This window comes from Mastomys coucha, unplaced genomic scaffold (assembly GCF_008632895.1).
Source record: "Mastomys coucha isolate ucsf_1 unplaced genomic scaffold, UCSF_Mcou_1 pScaffold14, whole genome shotgun sequence".
NCBI classification, from domain to species: domain Eukaryota; kingdom Metazoa; phylum Chordata; class Mammalia; order Rodentia; family Muridae; genus Mastomys; species Mastomys coucha.
The window spans coordinates 99,912,051-99,933,309 of record NW_022196896.1 but is presented as its reverse complement, the minus strand read 5'-3'; the positions used below and the strand labels follow the sequence as shown (position 1 = coordinate 99,933,309).

Below are 21,259 nucleotides of genomic sequence, written 5' to 3'. Positions count from 1 at the left end.
GGCTTCCAGTTGTTCGAAGCAGCTGTGGTGGCTTCCTTCAAGAGTGGCTGTGGATCCATAGCAGATGAAACCCCAGGGGCTATTTATAGCAGGGTGGCCCTGGGGCTTGGAGCCAGGCCCAGGGCCTGAGGAAAGTCAGGGCCTCCTCATCAGAGACCATTGCAGTGGGATAGATGAAGTGCTGGCTTTCTGTGTGCTTTGGGGTAGGGAGTTTTGGAACAGCTTGCTCTAGGGTTTTGAAAACTAAACACCCCCTGGTCCCCGCCTCCCCTGCCCTAGCCTGACTCATGCAACCCTGAGTCCTAGGGCCAGAAATGCTGAGAGGCTGCGAATCATTCCTCCGGACAGTGCCGTTTAGCTCCTCCTTGCATTGTGGGTTCTGTTGAGCTCTGAGCAGCCCCACAGTGGCAGGGTGGACAACCGTTCTGCAGCCAGGGGCCCTGACTCTGTACTCCGTGGGGAGCTGGACCCCAGAGCCCAACCCTCTGTGTATCAGGTGCAACACCCTCCACTTAGGCTCTGTGACCAAGTCCAGGTCAGAGTTTGAGTCCTGCCGCATCATCAACCTCCTAGGGATTCAGGGGTGAGTCACCACTGTCTCATGTCTCTGTCTTTGCAGACTTTAGTCTTGCTGCCTCCAAAGGGTGGCTACCATTTGGTGGCCAGGAGAGGTGGCTTGGTGGAGCCCAGGAATTCAGAACTGGAGTGCTCAATTCTGCGTGCATTAGAGAGGATGGTGGATGCTGAGGGAGAGCAAAGCCCGTCTTTTTTTTTTTCTCATGAGGGTGAACGGTGATTCCTTCTCTTCCAGGAATCTCTCTTTCAGTTCTTAATGAGAGAGTGACAGCTAAAGTGACAGCTGCCATTGATCAAGTGCCAGGCACTGAGTGAGGAGGCTCATCTGCATTTTTTTTGTATGCCTGTACAAGCTATTGCGGGCTATCCTGTCTCACTGTGACATGCTGGTGACATTTTGCCAGGTTCAGAGGGCTAAGTGTCCCCTTGGCTGCCCAGCAGGATGCTGGAGCCTAGAGCCAAAATCTTAATGTCACTCTGCTGCTCTGCAAAGTTTGGGTCACCAACGTGTGTCTGTTCGCTTAATTTTATGCCATCAACATCCTGGACATGGGACAGGTGAGCCAGGATAACAGACATAGATCCTTGGAAATATGGGTCCCTGGATGCCCTTTATAAACTACACACCTGCTGCTCTGTCTCAAAGCTTTCCATTGATCCAGTGACTCAGTGTTGTGTCTCTTTGGAGGAGGGGGAGTGAGAGACGGCAGTGACAGAGGACACAGGTTTGGGGCTGGCCCGAGCATAGATACCCTTAGCTTTCCCAGAGCACAGGCAGCTGCTATCTGTGAGCTCTAGTTGAGGTTACTATCATGATGCCTGGTGAATTAGGGCAAGGTGGGTTTCTGCCAATCCAGCCACCGTTGGTAAACGTGTCTCTCCAGAGCAGGGGAGCCACTCAGGTGGCTGTATGTCCCTGATCAGAGATTTCCTCTCTCCGTCTGTCTGGCTCTTTCCCACAGCAGGTGCTTTTGGCTTTGGGGTTTTTGTGGCTGGGTGTTGGGGTGGTGGGGATGGAGTGTTGGTCACGGAGGATCTGCGTGTGACCATGACCTAGCTTCCTCTCTGCCCCTCCCTTCCTGTGCTCCCCATCTCTTGTAATTGTGTGCATTTTCTCTTTTGCAGGGCTCCATGAGAGTTTCCCCAAGCATACAGCCACAGCCACAGCCACAGTCACAGCCTATCAGGTACACTTGGCACACGGGGAAGGGATGGGATATGGGCATTCTCACGTCCCATCCTGGACCCCGAGACTGATGCTGCACAGCCTTAGTGAGAGGCCTGGAGCTGGTGGCCCTTGGCCTTCGTCGTTGTGAGATCCGAGGCAGACCATGAGGTGGACTCTCTATTTCCCCACATTAACTCATTTGTCCTTGTAATGGCACTGAAGGTCTGTGCATTGGCAAATAAGTTGCTGAGTGTCTGCAGTGACTTGTTCAAGGTCGTCCACTGCCCAGAAGTGGCCCTCAGGGGGCCACCATCAAGGCCCATGCTGGTTCTGACTCTTTGTGGATGAAGTCTCTAATGGCGGGAGGTCTTTGTAGCGTGATCGTTCTCCACACAGGAAAAGAACACTCAGGAGGACTCCAGGCTTTGCCCACACTCCACCTTCTTCTTCTTCCTTACCTTCACTCTGAGCCTAACAAAAGGTGTAAGGATGCCAGCCTTGGTTTCTGCCTACAGCTCCTATAGTTCAAGGTTGTCTTTTAAACACCGACCCCTCAAACCCATCCCTTCCACAGCTTGGTACACCTAGAGCTGTGATGCCAGGCTTGTCCAGCTGGTGGCAGTGTTGTGCCTTTGTAGTTTTCTTGGAAGCCATCCTGACAGTGGAGCCTGGTTGTTCACCACCCCAGGATGGCCACCTCTGACTCATGCCTGTCTTGGCCCCTTTCCCTTTCCCTGACTTTCAGAGGGAAAGGCTAGAAAGGAATGGGCTGTTTATGAGTTTTCTGAGGAGGGTGCAGGACCTGTAGAGCCAGGACTAAAGGACTACGGAGAGTGGAGGGTACTCAGGCTATTTTTGTATCAATGTTTGGGGTAAATGTGCAGGTGGCATCCGATCCCTGGGTAGACCGGTAGTCAGAGCTCCAGCCCAGCCATTGCTGAGATACAAGAGGGACAGGAGGGATTAGAATTCAAGTCCAACTTTTAACTGGATAGCTAGCCCTGCCATTTCATCAGAGATGGTTGTCCTTCTCTCTACACCCATCCATACGTCTTAGATCATGTCAGCCCTGATGGAATCTAGATATTTCTAGGCTCCTTGATGTCCCAGGGCTTTTTGTCACCACAGCCAGAGAGAGGATCTGCTACTTTTAACCCGCTCCAGCCTCCACCCCACTGCTGTGGTACAGTGAAGGTTAGCGAAATGAGAAGTATTACCCACTCCTTATGGGAGGAATACACCTTGGATGGGGAGGGAGGAGGAGGATGGGAAGAGCTCTCCCAGCAGGCAACACAGACCCCTCCCTGGTAGAAAAGCAGATATGTAAAGATATGAGCTCTTTGCTTCCTTCACTTCGTGTCCAGGGGAGAGACAGTTGTTAGCGTGGGTGCTCCCCAGTATTTCTCGCCTTTGCCACCCCTGCAGCCAAACATCCAACACCCTCTTACTTCTCTGGCCTTTAGGAATGAGAGAGACCTGGGCCAAGAATGGTCTCCTTAGAGAGAGCTGGGAACAGAGTGCAGGGGTGAGCCTGCCTTGGGGAGGCTGGAATATGCCTGGGCTCTGGCTCAGCTCTAGCTCATATGATCATATCTCCTGAGCTGCCCCCTTCCCCAGGGAGGCTTCCTGTCTTCTCAGTTTGAGTGTATGGAGGTGGCCAGGGCTCTGCTCCAGGATCCCTAGGGAGCGCCATCTTTCCCCATCAGGATCCTTTCAGAAACTTCTGCCTGACAAAGTGGGCGTTAGGGACAGGGTCGGATTCTTGGGTTCTGACCTGGACCCATCCTCTACTCAGTCTCTCTAGAAACATGAGTGTGACCCGAGCCATGGAAGACAGTTGTGAGCTGGACCTGGTGTATGTCACCGAACGCATCATCGCTGTGTCCTTCCCCAGCACAGCCAATGAGGAGAACTTCCGCAGCAACCTCCGTGAAGTGGCCCAGATGCTGAAGTCCAAGCACGGGGGCAACTACCTGGTGGGTGGGCCTTACTCTTCCTCTTGCTCACTTCCTGTACACTGAGAGTCTCTGCCCAGTCCCCATGCCAGTGCCCTTCCCTTCCCTACCCTGGGCATCCTGCAAGGCCCAGGGCTTCACTCTATCTCTGAGAGAGCTGAGTCTCAGGAGGGCATGTGCAGTTGAGTGTAGGTAGCATCTGGAGCCAAGTGTGTGTTATTTGAGTGTGAAAATATGTGACCACTTGTGAGTGCATGCATGCGTGTGTGTGTGTGTGTGTGTGTGTGTGTGCGCGTGCGTGGGTGATTGTGAGAATGTGTGAATGTGTCAGTGGGCTGACTAGAAGAGAATCAGGACTCAGGTTCACGTTGCTGAGCCTTCACCACAAGCCAGGTCCTCCGATTGCCTCTTTACCTTCAGAACAGCCCTGGAGAGAGAGAGAGAGCTGAAGCCTGTGTGTGGAGCTGCTTCTGGTGGAGCAGACTCGGCCATGTGTAGTTTTGGGAACCCTGTGGCTGGCTAGAGTTACCTGATATTTGGGAGGAGAGTGATGACAGAGATTTCCTCTACAGCAGGAAGGTGGCTATCCCTGGAGGGAGGCTCAGGTCCCTGCTCAAGGGAGTCACTAGGGGCTGGACTGCAGGCCCTGAGCCCCTGGGTGCTGCTTGCCATGTTTAACAGAGCTGGGCTTAGGAGGTTGCATAAGGGTGCTGAGATGGCTGGAACAAATGGCCACACACTGTTTGGCTTAAAATGACAGGAATGTGTTGTGGAGGCTGGGCATCTGGGTGTCAGGGGGGCCATGCTCCTTTGAATCCTGCCTTAATTCCCTCTTTCTCACTCCTGGCCTCTCCCAGCACTCCCAGACATTCCCTGGCTTGTGACCACATGGCTCTATCTGCTGCCTCCACCTTCTGGTTATAAGGACATCGGTTGTTCATCTTAGTATCACCTTGTATCGAAGAATGTCTCCTAATAAGATCCCTAACTACTTCCAAAGGTCCCAGATTCTGTAGTTCTGAGTGGCACATGCACATTGAAGGCCTATGGAACAGTCCATCCATCATCTGTGTTGAATATTGCGAAGTGCCTGAAAGTCCTGGTTCTAACTCTGCCTTTGTGGTAGCTGAGTGTATGGTCTTGGCCATTAGTTTTCCCATCTGCAAAATAGCCATTGCTGAGGAAGTGAAGCCAGCTCAGTTACACTGTTAATGTCATTTAAGTGTGTTCCTTAATGGTACTGAGAGTATCTGGAGTCCTCTGGTTTCAGGAATGCAGAGTTCTAGGATGTCTGTGTTCTGCCACAGCCCCCTCCTTCCCACCCATTCTAGAGTCTGCCCCATCTCCTCCAAGTATATGACAGCTACTGTCAAACTTGTGGTCGTGAGACAGAGGCGGGCAACTCTGCCCAGCCCTTTAGGGGGTCAAGGAACCTGGGAGACAGGGTAGGCTTTGGGGTGTGAGGAGATTCCACATGGTAGAAGACTGAGAAGCAGTCTTATTTGGGGGATTCGATCCTAAAGCCAGAGACGGACGCCCGCTATCACTCAGCACCAGTGGGCGGAGCTCCGTCCCTTCTCATCCCAAGTTCAGGATGTTCGCTTGCAAGGGGGCCTGGCTGAGTGCGGTAGCCTCCTCCTTCCCTGAGAACTCACTGATGACCTTGCTGGCCAACATGTGGTTGTGGTGGAGAGAGGGGCAGCAGGTATAGAGTCCAAGAGCTCATGGCTGGCCTGTGGCCGGGCTCCTGACAACTAGGGACAAACTCCCTCTCCCAACGTCCTCCCCCTCACTCTTCCTGGTCTCCCCCTTTGTCTCTTTCTAGTTATTCAATCTCTCTGAGCAGAGGCCTGACATCACAAAGCTCCATGCTAAGGTGAGTCTGTGGCTGTTTTGGGAGAAGACTAGGCCTGGGCTAGCGGGAGAGAGAACACGTCCCTTCTGATGTTGGTGCCATGACAGTTCCAAGTTCAAAGACATCTCAGATCTGCAAAATGGACTGTAGGACCCGTGACTGAAATTTCACACAGTGGTTTCTGACCTCATCTGCCCTGGGGAGAGAATGCACAGGGTTTCGGGAGTGGGGCTCAGCTTGTGTCTTATCTATATGCGCCTGTCCCCAGGGTTTATTTTGCTGGCTAAGTGGGTTTTTAGAGACTTTGCCGGGGACCTTGGCTTCTATTTTGGATTCCAGCGCCTGTCATTATGGGATGCTAAGCAAGCAACAGACTGCTCTGGGCCTCAGATCATGTCTCTGAAAGTGGACAGCTGGCTTAGGCATGCTCTGTGGACCCTGCCAAATAGCAGCTCTTTTCATTTCGTGTTTTGTGAAATTAGAGAGGGCTTGAGGAGGCCTTGAGGGCCGAAGTACACTGGGAAGCCCCGCTTCTGCATACTTCAGACTTCTCTCAGAGGCCTGGGAATGGCCAGTCTGTGTATCCAAAGAGCTGTGAGCATCAGGGGACCCTTTCCCTTCCTCTGACACCCTGTCAGCCTTGAACTGGCCTTGGAGGGCAGCTGAATGGCTGGGCTCAGGCCTTTCTGGAAGTTGTGAGACCACAGTCTCACATCGTAAACCTTGGCACACGCCTGTGAGGACAATAGCTCTGGGGAAGGGATACGGCTTACCTAAGACCCTACTTTGAGCCTGGGTCCCAGGCCTTTACTTTTTAAGCCTTGCCTCTTGGCAGGACTGGTGGGCAGGACAGGAGTAGAGGTCAGGCTGCTGGTGGCTGTTCCCACATTGTGCTGGTTGGCTTGCTTGATGGAGTCCCTAGGCTTTCCTTTTCTTACTCATGTCTCAATCACAGGTCCTGGAATTCGGCTGGCCTGACCTGCACACACCAGCCCTGGAGAAGATATGCAGTGTCTGTAAGGCCATGGACACCTGGCTCAACGCAGACCCCCACAATGTCGTCGTTCTCCACAACAAGGTCAGAGCAGGGGCTGTCCACATGTGCACGCACCTGTACCTGTGGGTGCACACCTGCCCGGGGTGGGGGGTTCAGATTTCGTGATTGTGCTCATCCACCCACTTGTGTTTTCCATTTTAGAATATGATAGCTTCTGCCCAAGAGTATAACTCCGACAAATAGGGGCAGGGCAGTGACTTATGTCCCTAGCAGTGGAGGATGCACTGGCTTTTCTGCCTCCCATCCTCCTGCCTCCCCCCACCCCCCAATGTTCCTCTTTCTCCCGAGCAGTACCGTTCTCCAATACCCTTTGGCCCCCAGGCTTCTGGATGGACTTTGGACAGGAGAGCCTGTTTGACCAATGATTGCTTTTTGCCTCTTTCAGGGAAACCGAGGCAGGATTGGGGTTGTCATTGCAGCGTACCTGCACTACAGTAACATTTCAGCCAGGTGAGAGGTCAGCTGTCTTTTATCCCAGCTTCTGTCCTCTGGGCGTTGATGTGGGGACACCCCTCTCCCACCTGCACGGTTTCTACCTTCTTGAGGCAAGGAGATGCCCTCAGATGGAGGACCAGGACAGACAAGAAGTGCAGGAGCCCCCAGAGATAGACCCAGTGCTCCCCAGCTCTGAGGCAACATGGAAACATCTGACGACAGGCAGGAGCGTCTTCTTCCGTGTAGAAGACACCCACCCAACGGCTTTGGGCTACTCACTCTCCCTCAGTTGCCTTCTGTTCCCCTTGATGATCCAGGAAGGTGTCAGAAAGAGATATTGCATCAGAATTGGGCCCAGGGACAATCTGGAAGTTACCCCAAGCCTGCGGTTGGGGCTGCCTTTTGGCTTGGGTATTTGGGAGAAAAAAAAAAAAAACAGGAACCAGCTGGTATGCAGATCCCATTCTGACCCCACTCAGCATGGAGGCTTGTTCATCTAGCATGGCTGCGGTGTCCAGAACCATGTTATCATGGTGCTTGGAAGAATGTAGAGGTTGGGACACTTCAATACCAATCAAGTCCCTCAGCAGCATCCATGATTGTGGCTATGAAAGCAGAGAGACCAGAAGTGACTCGGAGCACGTGGCTGGGGGACGTGTGGCTCCAAAGGCCTAAAGGATTTCTGTAGGTCTTAGAGAGGAGCTGTGGGTAGGATCAAAGGGACTGGTGACTACAGAGTCAGAGAAGGCTTGGGGATGGTCGGGTAACAGAGCAATGGCCTTGCTAGCCTTAATGAGGACATTGTGTTTATTCTAAACAGGATTGAAAGTTGCTGGCCAGAGTTATCTCTGTATGCTGTGTGGAGGGTCTCAGAAACCAGCCCAGCCTTGTGTCTGCTGAGTGGGCACATATGCACCCATGGCTGCCAAGCCCTTATGGGTGTCACCTCATCCAATCTCCTTGAAGCCTTGTTTGATGAGGGGATGAGTTTGATGGAAAGATTTATGTCCCCGGAGCCATTAGTAGCAGTCTAGAGATAGGTGCCCAGGCTGCCAGGCTGCAGAAGCCCTGGCCAAGTCCTGTGCCAGGCAGATTGGAGATGCTTGAGCATGCTCTTCCTGAAGGCTTCTCAGTGTAGCATGTTCGGAGGAGGGGTTTAATCTTCCACAGTGACCAGGATTGGCTGAGGGGCTCTGCAAGCCTGGGGGCCTCTCAGGAAAGGGAACAAGAGGCCCTTGGGTGTAGGAATAGGCTTCTCTGACCGTCTTGTGTGTCTCCACAGTGCTGACCAGGCTCTGGATCGGTTTGCAATGAAGAGATTCTATGAGGACAAGATCGTGCCCATTGGCCAGCCATCGCAGAGGAGGTGGGTGCCTGGAACCAGGCCCAGTGTGTGCACTCCCGATGGTGGAGACTGGCCTTGTACACTCTTGGGGAGGGGTGGACATCCACTTAATTGAGTGTACCGAGCATGGGCATTTAGCCTGTAGTGGCACGGGTATGATGGTGCCCAAAGCTTGGGTGTCAGTTGGCTTCGGCAGCCTCTTAGCAACAAACATTCTGTTATGGCATGGTTGTAGGGGAGCAGGTGCCCATGTAAGGAAGACACATGCTGTTCTTGGTTGGCCCTGGAGGCAGGGTTACTCCAGCATGTGGATGAGTGCACCTACACTGATGTCCCTAATGCCTGTCCTGGGAGGCCATTAGGTAGCCCTATAAGGGACACCTTCTTTCAGGAGAATTTATAATGTTTTGCTAAGGGCCCCAGCCACATGTCCTCACTGGAGTGTCATTAATAATAGCCCAGACAGGAAGCAGGACCGGATGGAGTCGTTCATTGCCAAAGTTGAGGAACTCTGCTGTAGCAGTGGGTACTGGGACATCCAGGCTAAAAGAGCAGAGTCCTCTCTTTTCCCTGAGGGAGCTGTGGTTCTTTGTAGAGCATAGGTATTAAACGTGTGACCCCACTCCCCCCAAAAAAGCCAGATGGGAAGCGGGGAGAGTTAGAGACAGAGAAGGACAGAGGTTGGGGAAGAATACAGTGAGGCAGAAACAGAGGGATAAGGAGAGAGGACAGAGTAGAGAGAGGGAAGACAGGAGAGATGGAATAGACAAGGGGAAAGAGAAAAAGAAGAGAGAGAAGGGAAGGGAGAAAGAGAAGACCCACCCTGGGGAGTGCTCTGGCATTGAGGGTGATGGGGAGAACTGGCTGGTTTCATGGAGACAGCCTGGAGTCTCTGGTGGAGGTGACTTTAAAGCCCTAACTGGACCAGTGATGATATCCAGGGGACCCTTCTTTTACAGATGATAAGCTTGAGGTCAGGGTAGGGCCAGGGCCAGGACCAGGGCCAGGGGCCACAGTGAGTGATGGCTGAGCTCTAGGGTCGTGTCTGGCAATGTTACCTGCTACTTTGCAGGGATCTGCCTATGGATGACACCTGATTCAATGATGTCTGACCCGCAGGGGGCTATGGGCAGCATCAAGGGTCAACTGGTCCTGTGGAGGCTGCAGTCATGGCAAACCCAAGCCTAGACTGGAGACCCGAAAAGTAGGAATTCTGGTCTGGCTGTGTGTGGTGGGCCTGCTTGTGCTGGCTCAGCTCCATTTTCACACCAAGGACCAGGCACTAAATCTTTCACACAAGGACGTGTGTGGGCAAGCTTCTTATGAACGACTGCATGCTTACAAACCGACAATTGCTGCAGATGCCAACAGGTGGTTTTGAAGAAAATTCAAACCACAACTGCTAGAGTGATGGCTGGCTTGAAGTGATGCATGCCAGGGATGAGGTCTGAGTGGGCAGGGTGTAAGTGGGGACACCTGACCGAGGGTAAGGGGCCTGGGCAGAACAGGCAGGAAGGCTGGAGGCTAAAGGCCCCCATGGCTTCTGGAGCATCTAAGAACTTAGCTATAGATTCCAAATGCCTTTTCTGCCTCCTCATACTGAGGATCCCCAACACACACCCATGTCGCCACCTTGCTTATCTGGATAGGAGCTGCAGTCACTCCTGAGGACCATTGTAGTTGGAAGCCCAAATAAAAGTGCATGAGTACTCGCCATGTACCCAGGAGCCCAGCGCCTTCCAACAGCACACTCTCACTGACTACTGGCCTCTTAGAAGCTTTCAGTGCAGGTCTGAGACCACGTACCAGCTCCTGGGGGTCTGTCATGCGTCCATGACAGCTTGGTCTCAGTCACCTTTGGTCCTGAAGGTTACAGCCTACTTATGAATACGGATGTAGACCATCACGGTGTCTCACCGAGGCTTGGAGAAGGTGGGCTGCACAGTCGCTGTGACGCTGAGCAGCAGGGGCCACGCTTCCCCTAATGAGAAAGAGAAGAGGTTCCATCTTCACATGCATGCCTGCATGCAATGCAGTTGTCATGTGCATTTAACTGCCTGTGTCATTCGCGTCTGCCAACAGATCCCATGGGTCAGTGCATTTTTGGGGGGGGCAGGCCACCTTCCCTACACACATGAGAAAGTGCAGCTGTTGGTTTCCGGAACATTCCCCCGCCACTTTCCCTCTGCTTCCTTGTCAGTGTTGCTTACAGGGAACCCGGCAGTTGGACAGGGAAGAGCAAGGAGTGAGCAGGAGGGGCTTTGCCTGTGGGTCACCCACTCATTGTCACCCGCCCTCGGACTCATTGTCCCCAGAACACAGACACATCCTGTTGGCCTGGTCAGGAGATCAGATGGGAACCTACCATTCCAGGTTTCCGGTTTGAGTAATGGGCCAGAGGGGCTGGACAGGGCCCTGAATAGGAGCTGGCCATGCCCATCAGATTATCTTGCTAGGGGAGGCTGAGATGGCCCCACCCAGGCTCAGGGACTGGGTCTGGAGGAGGGCCAAGGGGCCAAGAGATGGGGGTGGGGAGAGGTCTTCTGGTGTCATAATTAGAGTCTTACCCTTCTGGGGAGCTATTGGCTTTTGTAGAGTCGCAGGCTGCATTTGATTGGTTTGTCTGGTTCAACCTGGCTCGCTAGCGAATCAGAAAAGGAGGAAATGTTAACCAGTCAGCACGAGAGGACTGACCCGTGGTTCAGAGATGCCAAGCAGTCTAGACTTCTTTCCTTGTGGAAAGAGTGGGCAGGGTGTAAGTGGGGACACCTGACCGAGGGTAAGGGGCCTGGGAGGTTTCCATCTCCCATCCCCTGATTTGTGTGATCTTGATGTGTGTCAAACTCTTTCTGGACCTGATTTTCTGTCTCTGCTGGAAAGAAACAAGATGGCTCAGTCCTGTTCCAGCAGCAAGCCTTTTATTAGAAGAACTGGAGGTTGCTGGAGCTGCTTGTGTAGCTCAGTCTGTTGATGTCTTAGGATCCAGGAGACCCTAGGCCCAAGACACACACACACACACACACACACACACACACACACTAAAACCCCAAAGAAATGAAGTAAAAACCCAACTACAAACCAGCTTAGACTTAGGATACTTATTGGAAGTTAATTACCTCAGATCCCAAGTAAAGAAGTTAATATACAAAATTCCATACATTTAGCAAGAAATAAAATAAGCACTGTAGTTATCAAGCTTTTACTATTTGCTCTCTCTCTGTGTGTGTGTGTGAGAGAGAGAGAGACAGAGAGAGAGACAGAGACACAGAGACAGAGAGACAGAGACAGACACAGAGAGAGACAGAGACACAGAGAGAGACAGGGAGAGAGCATCAGGGCCTATGAGAATAGTCATAAACAAGGTTTGCTTCAGTAAGCTGTTAGGGGTGTTTGCTTGGGTTTGGTTGGGCAGTCTGATGCTTGAGCTGGGAATGAGACATGAGAGATGCTCATATTCACCACGAGAGGGTGCTAGAGAACGCCAAGTGGGCTCCAGACTGAAATTTTCAGAGTTTTTTTTTTTGTCCTTTTCATCCTGGGGCTCAGCAAGTTTGAAGGCATGCTCTGGCTGGGAAAACTCAGCTACCATGTGGCCTGGGTGGGTGCATGTGTCACGTGTATGGGGGTAGATGGTAGCCTAGGGTGGTGTTCTTAAAGAAAAAAATGAATAAATAATGAATGGAGGGATAGATAAATATGTGGGTGGATGGATGGATGGATGGATGGGTGGAGGGTGGGTGGGTAAGTGGATGGATAGGTTAGTGCATAAGTGGATAATTGGGTGAGTGGATAGGTAGGTGGATGGATGTGTGGATAGGTTTGTGGGTAGGTGGATACATGGTTGAGCGGGTTGGTGGCTGGGTGGACGGCTGGGTGGGTGGGTGAATAGATGGAAGGGACTGCACAGTCCCTTCACTGATGACACCTTATTCCTGTGCAGATATGTGCACTATTTCAGCGGCCTGCTCTCTGGCTCCATCAAAATGAACAACAAGCCTTTGTTTCTGCATCACGTGATCATGCATGGCATCCCCAACTTTGAGTCTAAAGGAGGTACCTGTCCCATCCCTTCCCTCCAGCCTCATTTTCCTTCTTGGTGGCCATGGGCGGTAAGCTGTAGTGTCATCTGGGGCTTATAGTGTCTTGTGTGGGGCTCTCGACAGAGCTCGGTGAGCTCAACTCTACTCTGAAATGTCAGGTTGACACCTGGTCGTGCCTAGTGGCAGGAGACACCGAGGAGTGGATGTTCTGCTTACTTAAAACGCCTTAGAAGGGAAGATAGACTTTCTTTATGTCCATGTTTCCTTCTTTTTCTCTTCCTCTTTCCCTCCTTTTCCTTCCCTTTGTCCCTCATCCCTCCAACCATTTCTGGTTCATACCTCACACTCCCTCCCTTTCTCCGACAGGGTGCCGGCCTTTTCTCCGCATCTACCAAGCCATGCAACCTGTGTACACGTCTGGCATTTAGTAAGTAGTCTGTGAAGGAGGAGAGGGGTGGGCAAGGGGAAGGGAGAACTGAGGCTATTTCCTCAGCGGAGCTCTCCCTCATCACCTCTCTCTCTCTTAGCAACATCCCTGGAGACAGCCAGGCCAGCATCTGTATCACCATTGAACCAGGGCTGCTCTTGAAGGGAGACATCTTGGTGAGCTCCACCCTCCTCCTCAAATGTCCCTTCTCTTGTCCTGTTCCTGCCCTACCCTGGGGACTGGGACATGTTCCCTTGTAAGCTAGGGTTTAGAACTGTGGGTTCCTGTATCCCTCCCAGGCTCACATTGTCATGGTCCAACTTCCTCCCTTGGAGAGGATATTCTTTTCCTAGCCTCATCTTTTGCTCTGGGACATCTTCAGGGAACTGCCACTAAGTATAAACTGTGACCTTCTAGCTCTAGACTGGTAACAAAGACACTTTCCGTCCTAATGCCAGTCCTGCTTGCTGTAGTTTAAGGCCACATTTCCTTTTCGTATGCCCACCTCTATGCGGGGACATCTGGGAGGGCATTTCCCACAATGCTAGACTATTCTCTTCCTCTTCTGTTCTAGAGGTTTCTCAAAGAGCTCTGAGATCTTTTTTTGGTATTAGTGACCTCTCTCTCATGGGTTTGGGGTGAGACTTGGGACTCAGCCAATGAAGCCAGTCAGGAGGCTCCCTGAGACTTGACCTTCCCCTTCTTTGCCCCCTTCCCATCCAGCTGAAGTGTTATCACAAGAACTTCCGGAGCCCAGCTCGAGACGTCATCTTCCGAGTGCAGTTCCACACCTGTGCCATCCATGACTTGGGGGTTGTTTTTGGGAAGGAAGATCTGGATGAGGCCTTCAAAGGTGGGCTCCCTGACAGGAGGCAGGATGGGGTTCTTGTAGCAGGAGAGGAGCCCAGTGTGAGAAGATGCAGGGACCATCTTCTCTGAGCCACGTGGTCTGTCAAGTCTCAGGAATGACAATGTGAGAGGACTGAAGGGGAATGTGACCAGTCAGGACTGAGGTCGGGGTGGTCTAGGAATTCAGGTTGTATGAGAGACCAAGCTCAGTTACTTTCTGGTTCATGTCTGCACTCCAGGACCTCTGGGATGCCTCCCACCTTTCTCTAGGGCTCACTCCATATTGTTTCCTTTTTCAATCTGCCTTGTCCCACGTGACCATTGGGAGTCATTTTTCTAGCATTCCCAGGTGTCTTAATATCGGGGTCAGAATTAACTGCTGGAGTCAAAGTGAAACATAATGTGATGTAGTTTCTACCTCGATAATGCTAAAATGTCTTGAAGGGCCAGCTGAGGCAGGAAACAAGTATCCTTCAGAAGGGGTGTGTGTATGTAAGGGATGGTGGCAATAAGGAGGAAGAAATTTGGTCAGGGGAGGCTGGAGTGTTCTACCCACTTAAGGCTCTGTCTAAATCATCTTCAGGCCTGGAACACACACACACACACACACACACACACACACACACACACACTCACACAGATTCATGCTTGCATCCATTTGCACATTCATTTCCTTACTTATCTATTAATATACCATTCATCCATCTATCTTTAATCTATACACTTGCATATTTATTCTGTTATCTATACATTGGTCATCTGCCAGCCCATCCATCCATCCATCATCCATTCAATCATCCATTCATCCATCCATCCACTCAGTTGCTCACCTGCTAATGCATGCAAATATTCATCTACACATACATTCACTATCTACCCATTAACATACCCATTCACCTATCCACCCATCCACCAGGCATCACTTGTGTGTTAAAACACAGAGGACATATTCTAGATCTTGGAGATACAAAGAGAAAACAGTTAAATCCTGACTTTGAGAGTCCATGGTCTCGTGGAAGAAATACAAACAAGAGTGAATTGATGTGCATGGAGATGAACATATGCATAGCATGAGGGTGTCCCACAGAAGAGATGTCATCTTTGTTGGAATCTCTTCCTACAAGGAATGGTTGGTGATCTAGGCCAGCGGAGGCTCAGGCAGAAAGCACGGAGGGGCCAGATCAGAGGCGGCCCTCCTGTGTACTCTGACACGTGGTGAGAAGGTTGTTCTGTGAGACCTCTTTGCATCCAAGCCAGGAGAACCGACATGGGAGGCCTCGTGAGTTTCAGAATAGATTATAATCAGTCTTGAGGGGAGATGAAGGTGGAGCTGAACAAAATCAAAAGGAGGTTGAGGGGACACAGAGAGAAGTAGTATGGGGAGGGGGTTCCCAATTTCCTCTTGCATGGTGCTAGTCTGGAGAACACTTGAGAATCAAACAGAAGCCTTGCCAATATCTGTCCTAGTTAGGGTTACTATTCCCATAATAAAACACCGTGACCACTGTGGGGTTTGCCTTAGTTAAGGTGTCCATTGCTGTGAACAGACTCCATGACCAAGGCATTTCTTATAGAGGACAACATTTAATTGGGGCTGACTTACAGATTCAGAGGTTCAGTCCATTATCGTCAAGGCAGGAACCTGGCAGCTTCCAGGCAAGCATGTCGTTGGAAGAGCTGAGAGTTCTCCATCTTGATCAGAAGGCCTCCAGGACACTATCTTCTAGGCATCTAGGAGGAAGGTCTCCAAGCTCACCCCCAAAGTGACATCCTTCCTCCAACAATACCACATGTCCTAGTAGTGCCACTATCTGGGCAAGGAATATTTAAACCACCACAGGGCTGGAAGCAAGTTGGGAAGGAAAGAATTTGTTCAGGTTATGCTTCCCCGGCACAGTTCATCATCAAAAAGAGTAAAGACAGGAACTCAAGCAGGGCAGGAATCTGGTGGCAGGAGCTGATGCAGAGGCCATGGAAGGTGCTGCTTACAGCCTTGCTCCTCATGGCTCACTCGGCCTGCATTTTCATAGAATCCGGGATCACCAGCCCAGAGATGGCACCACCCACAATGGGCTGGGCCCTCTTCCATCAATCACTAATTAAGAAAATTCCCACCAGGCTTGCCTACAGCCCAATCTTATGGAGGTATTTTCTCAGTTGAGACTTCCTCTTCTTCAGTGATTCTAGCTTGGGTCAAGTTGACAAGAAACTAGCCAGCATAGTGTCGGAGGGAATCAATGGAGTTAATAAGAGCCTACTGAGGCTGGTGTAGTAGAGTATGCCTGTAGTACTCAGGAGGCTGAGGCAGGAGGATTTTGAGTCTGGGAAGAGGTGGGACTAACGGGAGACAAATAGTTCACCTTCATAGTGGCGAGGCAAGGGGGTTACTTAGAACTGATTTCTAGAAATAATGGTGCAAATGGTGGCTGTGTCTTAGAGCGCTAAAGATGGAATACTGTAGTCAGAAACTGGAAGGGGTTGTGCTTGCCTAGGAAGTAGAATTCTGGAAAGGGTGGGACCTACAGTTTCAATGTGAGATGGACCCGAGAATGAAGCTCAGTTGGTAGTGTGCTTGCCTAGTGTGCTTGGGAAGCCCCAAGCCTGATCCCCATAATTTCAATACTCAAGGGATGGAGGCAGAAAGAGGGCAAGAGGTTGAAGTCAATCCTTAGCTACATAGTGAGTTTGGGGCTAGCCTGGGCTACATGAGAGGCTGTCTCAAAATATTTTTTTTCACTATTCATGTACATCTTCATCTGTGTAAAAGGCAAATGTAGACATGCTATTGTATTATTAACCATGTATGCATGTATGACTGAACTCTTTTCTCTTTGGGAATCTGTGGCCCATTTTCTGTTTTTCCTTCTCTTTCAGATGATCGATTTCCTGACTATGGCAAAGTGGAGTTTGTTTTTTCCTATGGACCAGAGAAAATTCAAGGTATAGACCAAGTTGCTGACCCTTCCCCTCACATTCACCTGTCCCCGTCTCACACTTGTGGTCCCTCTGTACGTGTGATGTTCCTTGTGATTTAGCGGCACAAGGTAAAGAGTCCAGCTACAACCGATCCAGCACCTTACTTTCTATATAGTAAGAATAAATGCAGACAGTGAGGTGCTGAGGTGACTAAACTGTTCTGGTCCCTTTAGGTCACCATCCTGTTATAGTCAGAAACTGAGGGCCTTGGCAGGTGGAAGGGACAGCCAGAGAACATTCAAAGGCTCTGGGTGGATTGTGGGTATTTATGAACCAAAGTGACTCAACCTGAAGGCCAGTTTAATAATAAACAGACTTTCTTCTTCTAGACTCTAAATACAGAGACCAGTTGCTCTTCATCTTCTTTGAGAACGGAATGGGAGGAGATGAAGTTAGGTTACAGGCAGAGGGACTCTGGGTAGACTAAAGAAAGGACTGCCAAGCAAGAAAAATAGACTACCTTGAATGGCCTGACTGGTTTCTGTGCTGACTCTGAGGATGTTAAAGAGAACTGGCCTGTTCTTGCAGATGTATGTCTAAAGTAGGGGACAGAGGCAGACCTGGGATGACCTTTCCAGTCTGTGTCTTTTCAATGTCCCGGTTGTAATTTCCTTGCTATGCCCACCTATGGATGGTTCAGAGTAAGCCTGTCCCTTATCCCTTCTCCAGTCTTCAGAGTAGACCCTTGCTCCTCTGCCTGAGGGCAGTACATGGGTAGGAGTAGGTGCTTGCTTTTTCTAGCGTGTGCGTGTGTGCATGTGCGTGTGTATGTGTGTGTATGTCTTCCTTCCTTTTCAATACCTTGTCCTGATTTGCTCCTATGACCTAGTCTGAGACTTTCAGGGTCTGCAGGCAACCCAAGTCATTGTCCCACCCTAGACATCCAAGAAAACAAGTGGGGTTCCAGAGGGACGGTCCATAGGAAAGTGCTAGCCTTCTGTTTTACCACATGCTAATCTCTTCCTCTGTCTCCATCCGGTTTCCCATAGGCATGGAACACCTAGAGAACGGGCCCAGTGTATCTGTAGACTATAACACTTCCGACCCCCTCATCCGCTGGGATTCCTATGATAACTTCAACGGGCATCGTGAGGATGGGATGGAAGGTAGGTGACTGTGGACTGCCAGGCTCTCAATGAACTGGCCAGCCCTGGCCTGTGTAACCTTGGTTCTCTGGAGTGTCCATAGAGGAGCTGGCTATAAGTGCAACTGTCAATCCTTGTTCCGTCTCTTTGGAACCTGCCGTTGGGTAACTCCAGGCTGCTCTCTGTGCTCTTGGAGGTCAGAGCATGGGTGTGTAAATGGAGCATTTGAGGTCTAACAGCTTGCATGAAGATCCAGCAAAAATATCTGAGAACTCATTGTGGGGTTCCAAGATGTGAGAGAGAGAAAAAAAAAGCAAACCACAGAGTGGGTACAGTTCCTGTGCCTGCTTAACTCGGCTGAAAACACCAACGTATTCCATACTCAGAGCAACTGGCTCTGGAGGGGTCTGTGGCAGCCCATTTATTTGGCTGGCTCTTGGAATACATAGGAAGGATGAGGGGTGGAGCCTGTGAAGTGAGTTTGCTAGATAGAGCTGGAAGCTAAGTAACCTTGAGATGCCCTCTTGGCTCTTGCTCTACGTCAGTTTTTGGATTCAGCCACAGGATGGCAGAGCGTTAGAGAGGTCTAGAGGGTCCTTGGTATCTGTTTTTAAAATTGGGGTAACTGAGATCTTTTGAAAGGCAGGATTATGACTTCCTCCTCAGATGCAGGCTTTGCTTTCTTAAGGACACTAGTACCAAACCCTTCTCCCCACCAAAGCCACCTGGAGCTTCCTCCTGCAATGGAGTGGTACTGGGGAGGAAAAACGTGGCCTGGGGTCTTACTTGTCTACCTCTGCACTGATGTCCACTGTCACCCTTGCCCAGGGCAGCCTCCTATACTGTTCTACTCAGAAGCCATGCTATAAACATCAGTAGATATCAGAGAGGCTGGAAGAAAGAAGGAAGATTAGAATTCAGGGGTTCCATGAGGGTGCATTTATGTGCAGCACAGCAGGTTTGGTAGCTTGTGCTTGTATTCTTTCAGGGGGCCTTCATCTCCCACCATGGTCTTTGTCCCCCACATCCAGTCCCCTTCTTCTGAGTGGCTAAGTGGCCTGGGCCTGGGGTAGAACTGAGGACAGAATGAATTGTCTCAGAGGCTGCTGCCAATCTCATTGTTTCTCATTTTGGGGAAGTTTGCATTTTTAACAAGAACACTTGGCAATTTGAAGGCATTTTTAATGCCTCCCCATCTCCCTGGTGCAGATGCAATGCAGTGATTAAATGTAAAAAATATTTCATGAGCTCTGAAGTGCCAAGGGAATCAAAGGTAGAACAATTAAGGACCAGAAGGAATGGATGGGGTGAGGAAGGGAAGGGGAACAGAGGGCCAGGGTCTGAACAGGGTAACCGAGAGTAGCAGGTGGGTTCAGAGGCCAGTCAGGACAGACAAGGGAAGGTCATGGCTGGCTCTGCAGCCCTCACCCCATGATCTAATTCCCCAGCATAGAGATGGAGCCAGCAAGACCCTGGGCCAGTTAAAAGGTCAGCTGGTCCTATCAGGACAGAGGGGCTCCTTTTTGCAGGCAGAGAAGCTGGCCCTCTGCCCAAAGTGGGGCAGATCAGGCCTCTGCTGTCCCTTTCCTTGCCTGGCCTGACTGAGCCGAGGCTGGGACAGTTACCAGGGAAGAGCTATGCTGTACTCTGACTGTGTGCTCCTTGCTGCCTGCCCCTGGACTGCATTCCCACTGGGTCTAGAGACCCCAAGGCTGTCCCTGGCTGAGGCCCAGAGGAAAAAAGATACTTTTTTTTGTGGCTAATGATCAAGAGAGGGAAGCGGGGACCTCTTGTCCCTTTATTTGTGGGGAGCGTGTTGTTTATCTGTGGGTTATCTAGTCTGGGAGCGGGAGATAGTGGAGGAACAGAGGAAAGAGATGGGAGCCCATATTGAAAATAGGCTCTGTCTGGGGATGGTGGCTAGAAAGTACCTGACATCCCAGGGACTCCTCTATGGAGGGTCTATTGTTTTAGCTGTCTTGGGTCCCTAAAAAGGCACTACATATCTCCCTTAAGTGACAGAAATGGCGTCTCATGGTTCTCAGACTGGATTCTGAGACCAGGGCCAGTGGTGTGTCTGTGGCCTGCCCCCTTGGCATTGCAGACTCTGCCATTGCTATCCATCTGTCTGCACATTTCTCCCTCTGTATGTTTGTATCCCTATGTCCTCTTCATGTAGAACCACAGACATATGGTAGAGGACCTGCCTTAGTGGTTTTCTTCTGTTGTAGCCAACTTTTTCTTTATGTAGCCACTGTTCCCCGCAGCCTGTGACCCAGAGGGGATGGCTCACCCCTGGGTTCCTGACTGGGGAGAAGTGGGTTTCTTGGGTTGTGGAGGAAAGTTGTCTGGCCCCTGCTTCCCCCCTCCTCAAATCTGCCTCCACCTCTCTCAGGGTTGGTTTGGAGCCTGCCAGCTTGGCCTTGGCTGACACCACAGTGTGAGCCTCCAGGAGTCCCATTAGTTCCTTGGCTTGAGTTCTGAGCCCCGTGCCCAGGTCCCAGCACTCCCTGGGGTCGGGGCAGGGCTTTGTTTTTTGCCTACGCTGCACAGAGCAGTGTCCAAATTCTTCCAGAGGGTTCCAAGACACCGCTCTCTGAAACAAGTTTCAGTAACAGGGTGGGGGACTGCCCCTGTTTCTGAGGAGCCAGGAAACCAAGCTGCCCCGGTGCTCTCTGTTTGATGTCCTCTGACTCCTTGGCCATCAGGCTGTTGGGAGTAAAGTTTAGAGAACCAGGCTTGATGCTGGGTAAACGGGAGCATGGAAGCAGATTCTCAGACTGGAAGCCAGAGTGACGGGAGTAGAAAGTTCATTCCAGGCCTAGTGGGGATGGCAAGGATGCTGGTATCCATTGCTTCTGGGTTTTGCTTGTGTGAGGTACCCAGATGAGCCAGGGCAGGTGGCCAGGGGTTTGGTCTGATGTCTAAGCTTTCTTGGTTTTCTGGGATCTGAGGAGACCATATATTTTCTTAGGGGAGAGTACTAACCCTCTTTAGTTCTTCTGTCTCAGCTGAGAAGAGTCCCTTGTCTATAGCCAGGAGTCTCTGGGTGACTATGGACGTGAGGTTGTTCAAGGACTGGCTTCTTTTTTTTAGAGAGTTGGGGGTAAGGGAGGGAAAGATACTATAAACTGGCAGCAAGTGAGAAGAGAAATACAGAGGAATGATGTAGAGAGATGGAGAGGAAGATCTGGTCTAGGAAGCCTGAGACTTGGGTCCTGAGCATCCCTGGTGACCCCTTCCTGTAGGAAATAGGACTTAAGGGTGTCTTCTCATTTTGAGCCCAAACAGTGTTTCCTTTGGGGCTTATGAGATGCTAGGATGACCCTGGCTTCTCAACTCTTGAGCTCCAGGGTAAAGAAAAGGCAGAGTGGTGTGTAAGTCAGCACAGTTACTGCAACAGATGCTGCAGTAACAGCTCCATTCACAGCACAGGGCATCAGATGCTGCAGTAACAAACAGCTCCGTTCACAGCACAGGCCATCAGATGC

The 21,259-nt window shown here is 51.0% G+C and overlaps 1 protein-coding gene across 10 annotated transcripts in view; it reads left to right on the top strand.

Moving 5' to 3' along the window:
* The window catches only part of Tns1 (tensin 1), a 218,521-nt gene that overhangs the window by 126,682 nt on the left and 70,580 nt on the right, over nucleotides 1–21,259 (top strand). For 9 of the 10 annotated variants that reach the window (XM_031367908.1, XM_031367905.1, XM_031367910.1 and 6 more), the window contains 12 exons: nucleotides 1,702–1,763; nucleotides 3,540–3,720; nucleotides 5,525–5,575; nucleotides 6,510–6,632; nucleotides 6,997–7,061; nucleotides 8,329–8,412; nucleotides 12,332–12,444; nucleotides 12,798–12,858; nucleotides 12,959–13,034; nucleotides 13,582–13,711; nucleotides 16,582–16,647; nucleotides 17,673–17,789. In XM_031367908.1, the coding sequence (XP_031223768.1) occupies nucleotides 1,702–1,763; nucleotides 3,540–3,720; nucleotides 5,525–5,575; nucleotides 6,510–6,632; nucleotides 6,997–7,061; nucleotides 8,329–8,412; nucleotides 12,332–12,444; nucleotides 12,798–12,858; nucleotides 12,959–13,034; nucleotides 13,582–13,711; nucleotides 16,582–16,647; nucleotides 17,673–17,789 (1,129 nt within the window). Of the gene's footprint in view, nucleotides 1–1,701; nucleotides 1,764–3,539; nucleotides 3,721–5,524; nucleotides 5,576–5,607; nucleotides 5,701–6,509; nucleotides 6,633–6,996; nucleotides 7,062–8,328; nucleotides 8,413–12,331; nucleotides 12,445–12,797; nucleotides 12,859–12,958; nucleotides 13,035–13,581; nucleotides 13,712–16,581; nucleotides 16,648–17,672; nucleotides 17,790–21,259 lie in introns of those variants that run through there. The other variant, XM_031367915.1, reaches the window with a different exon arrangement.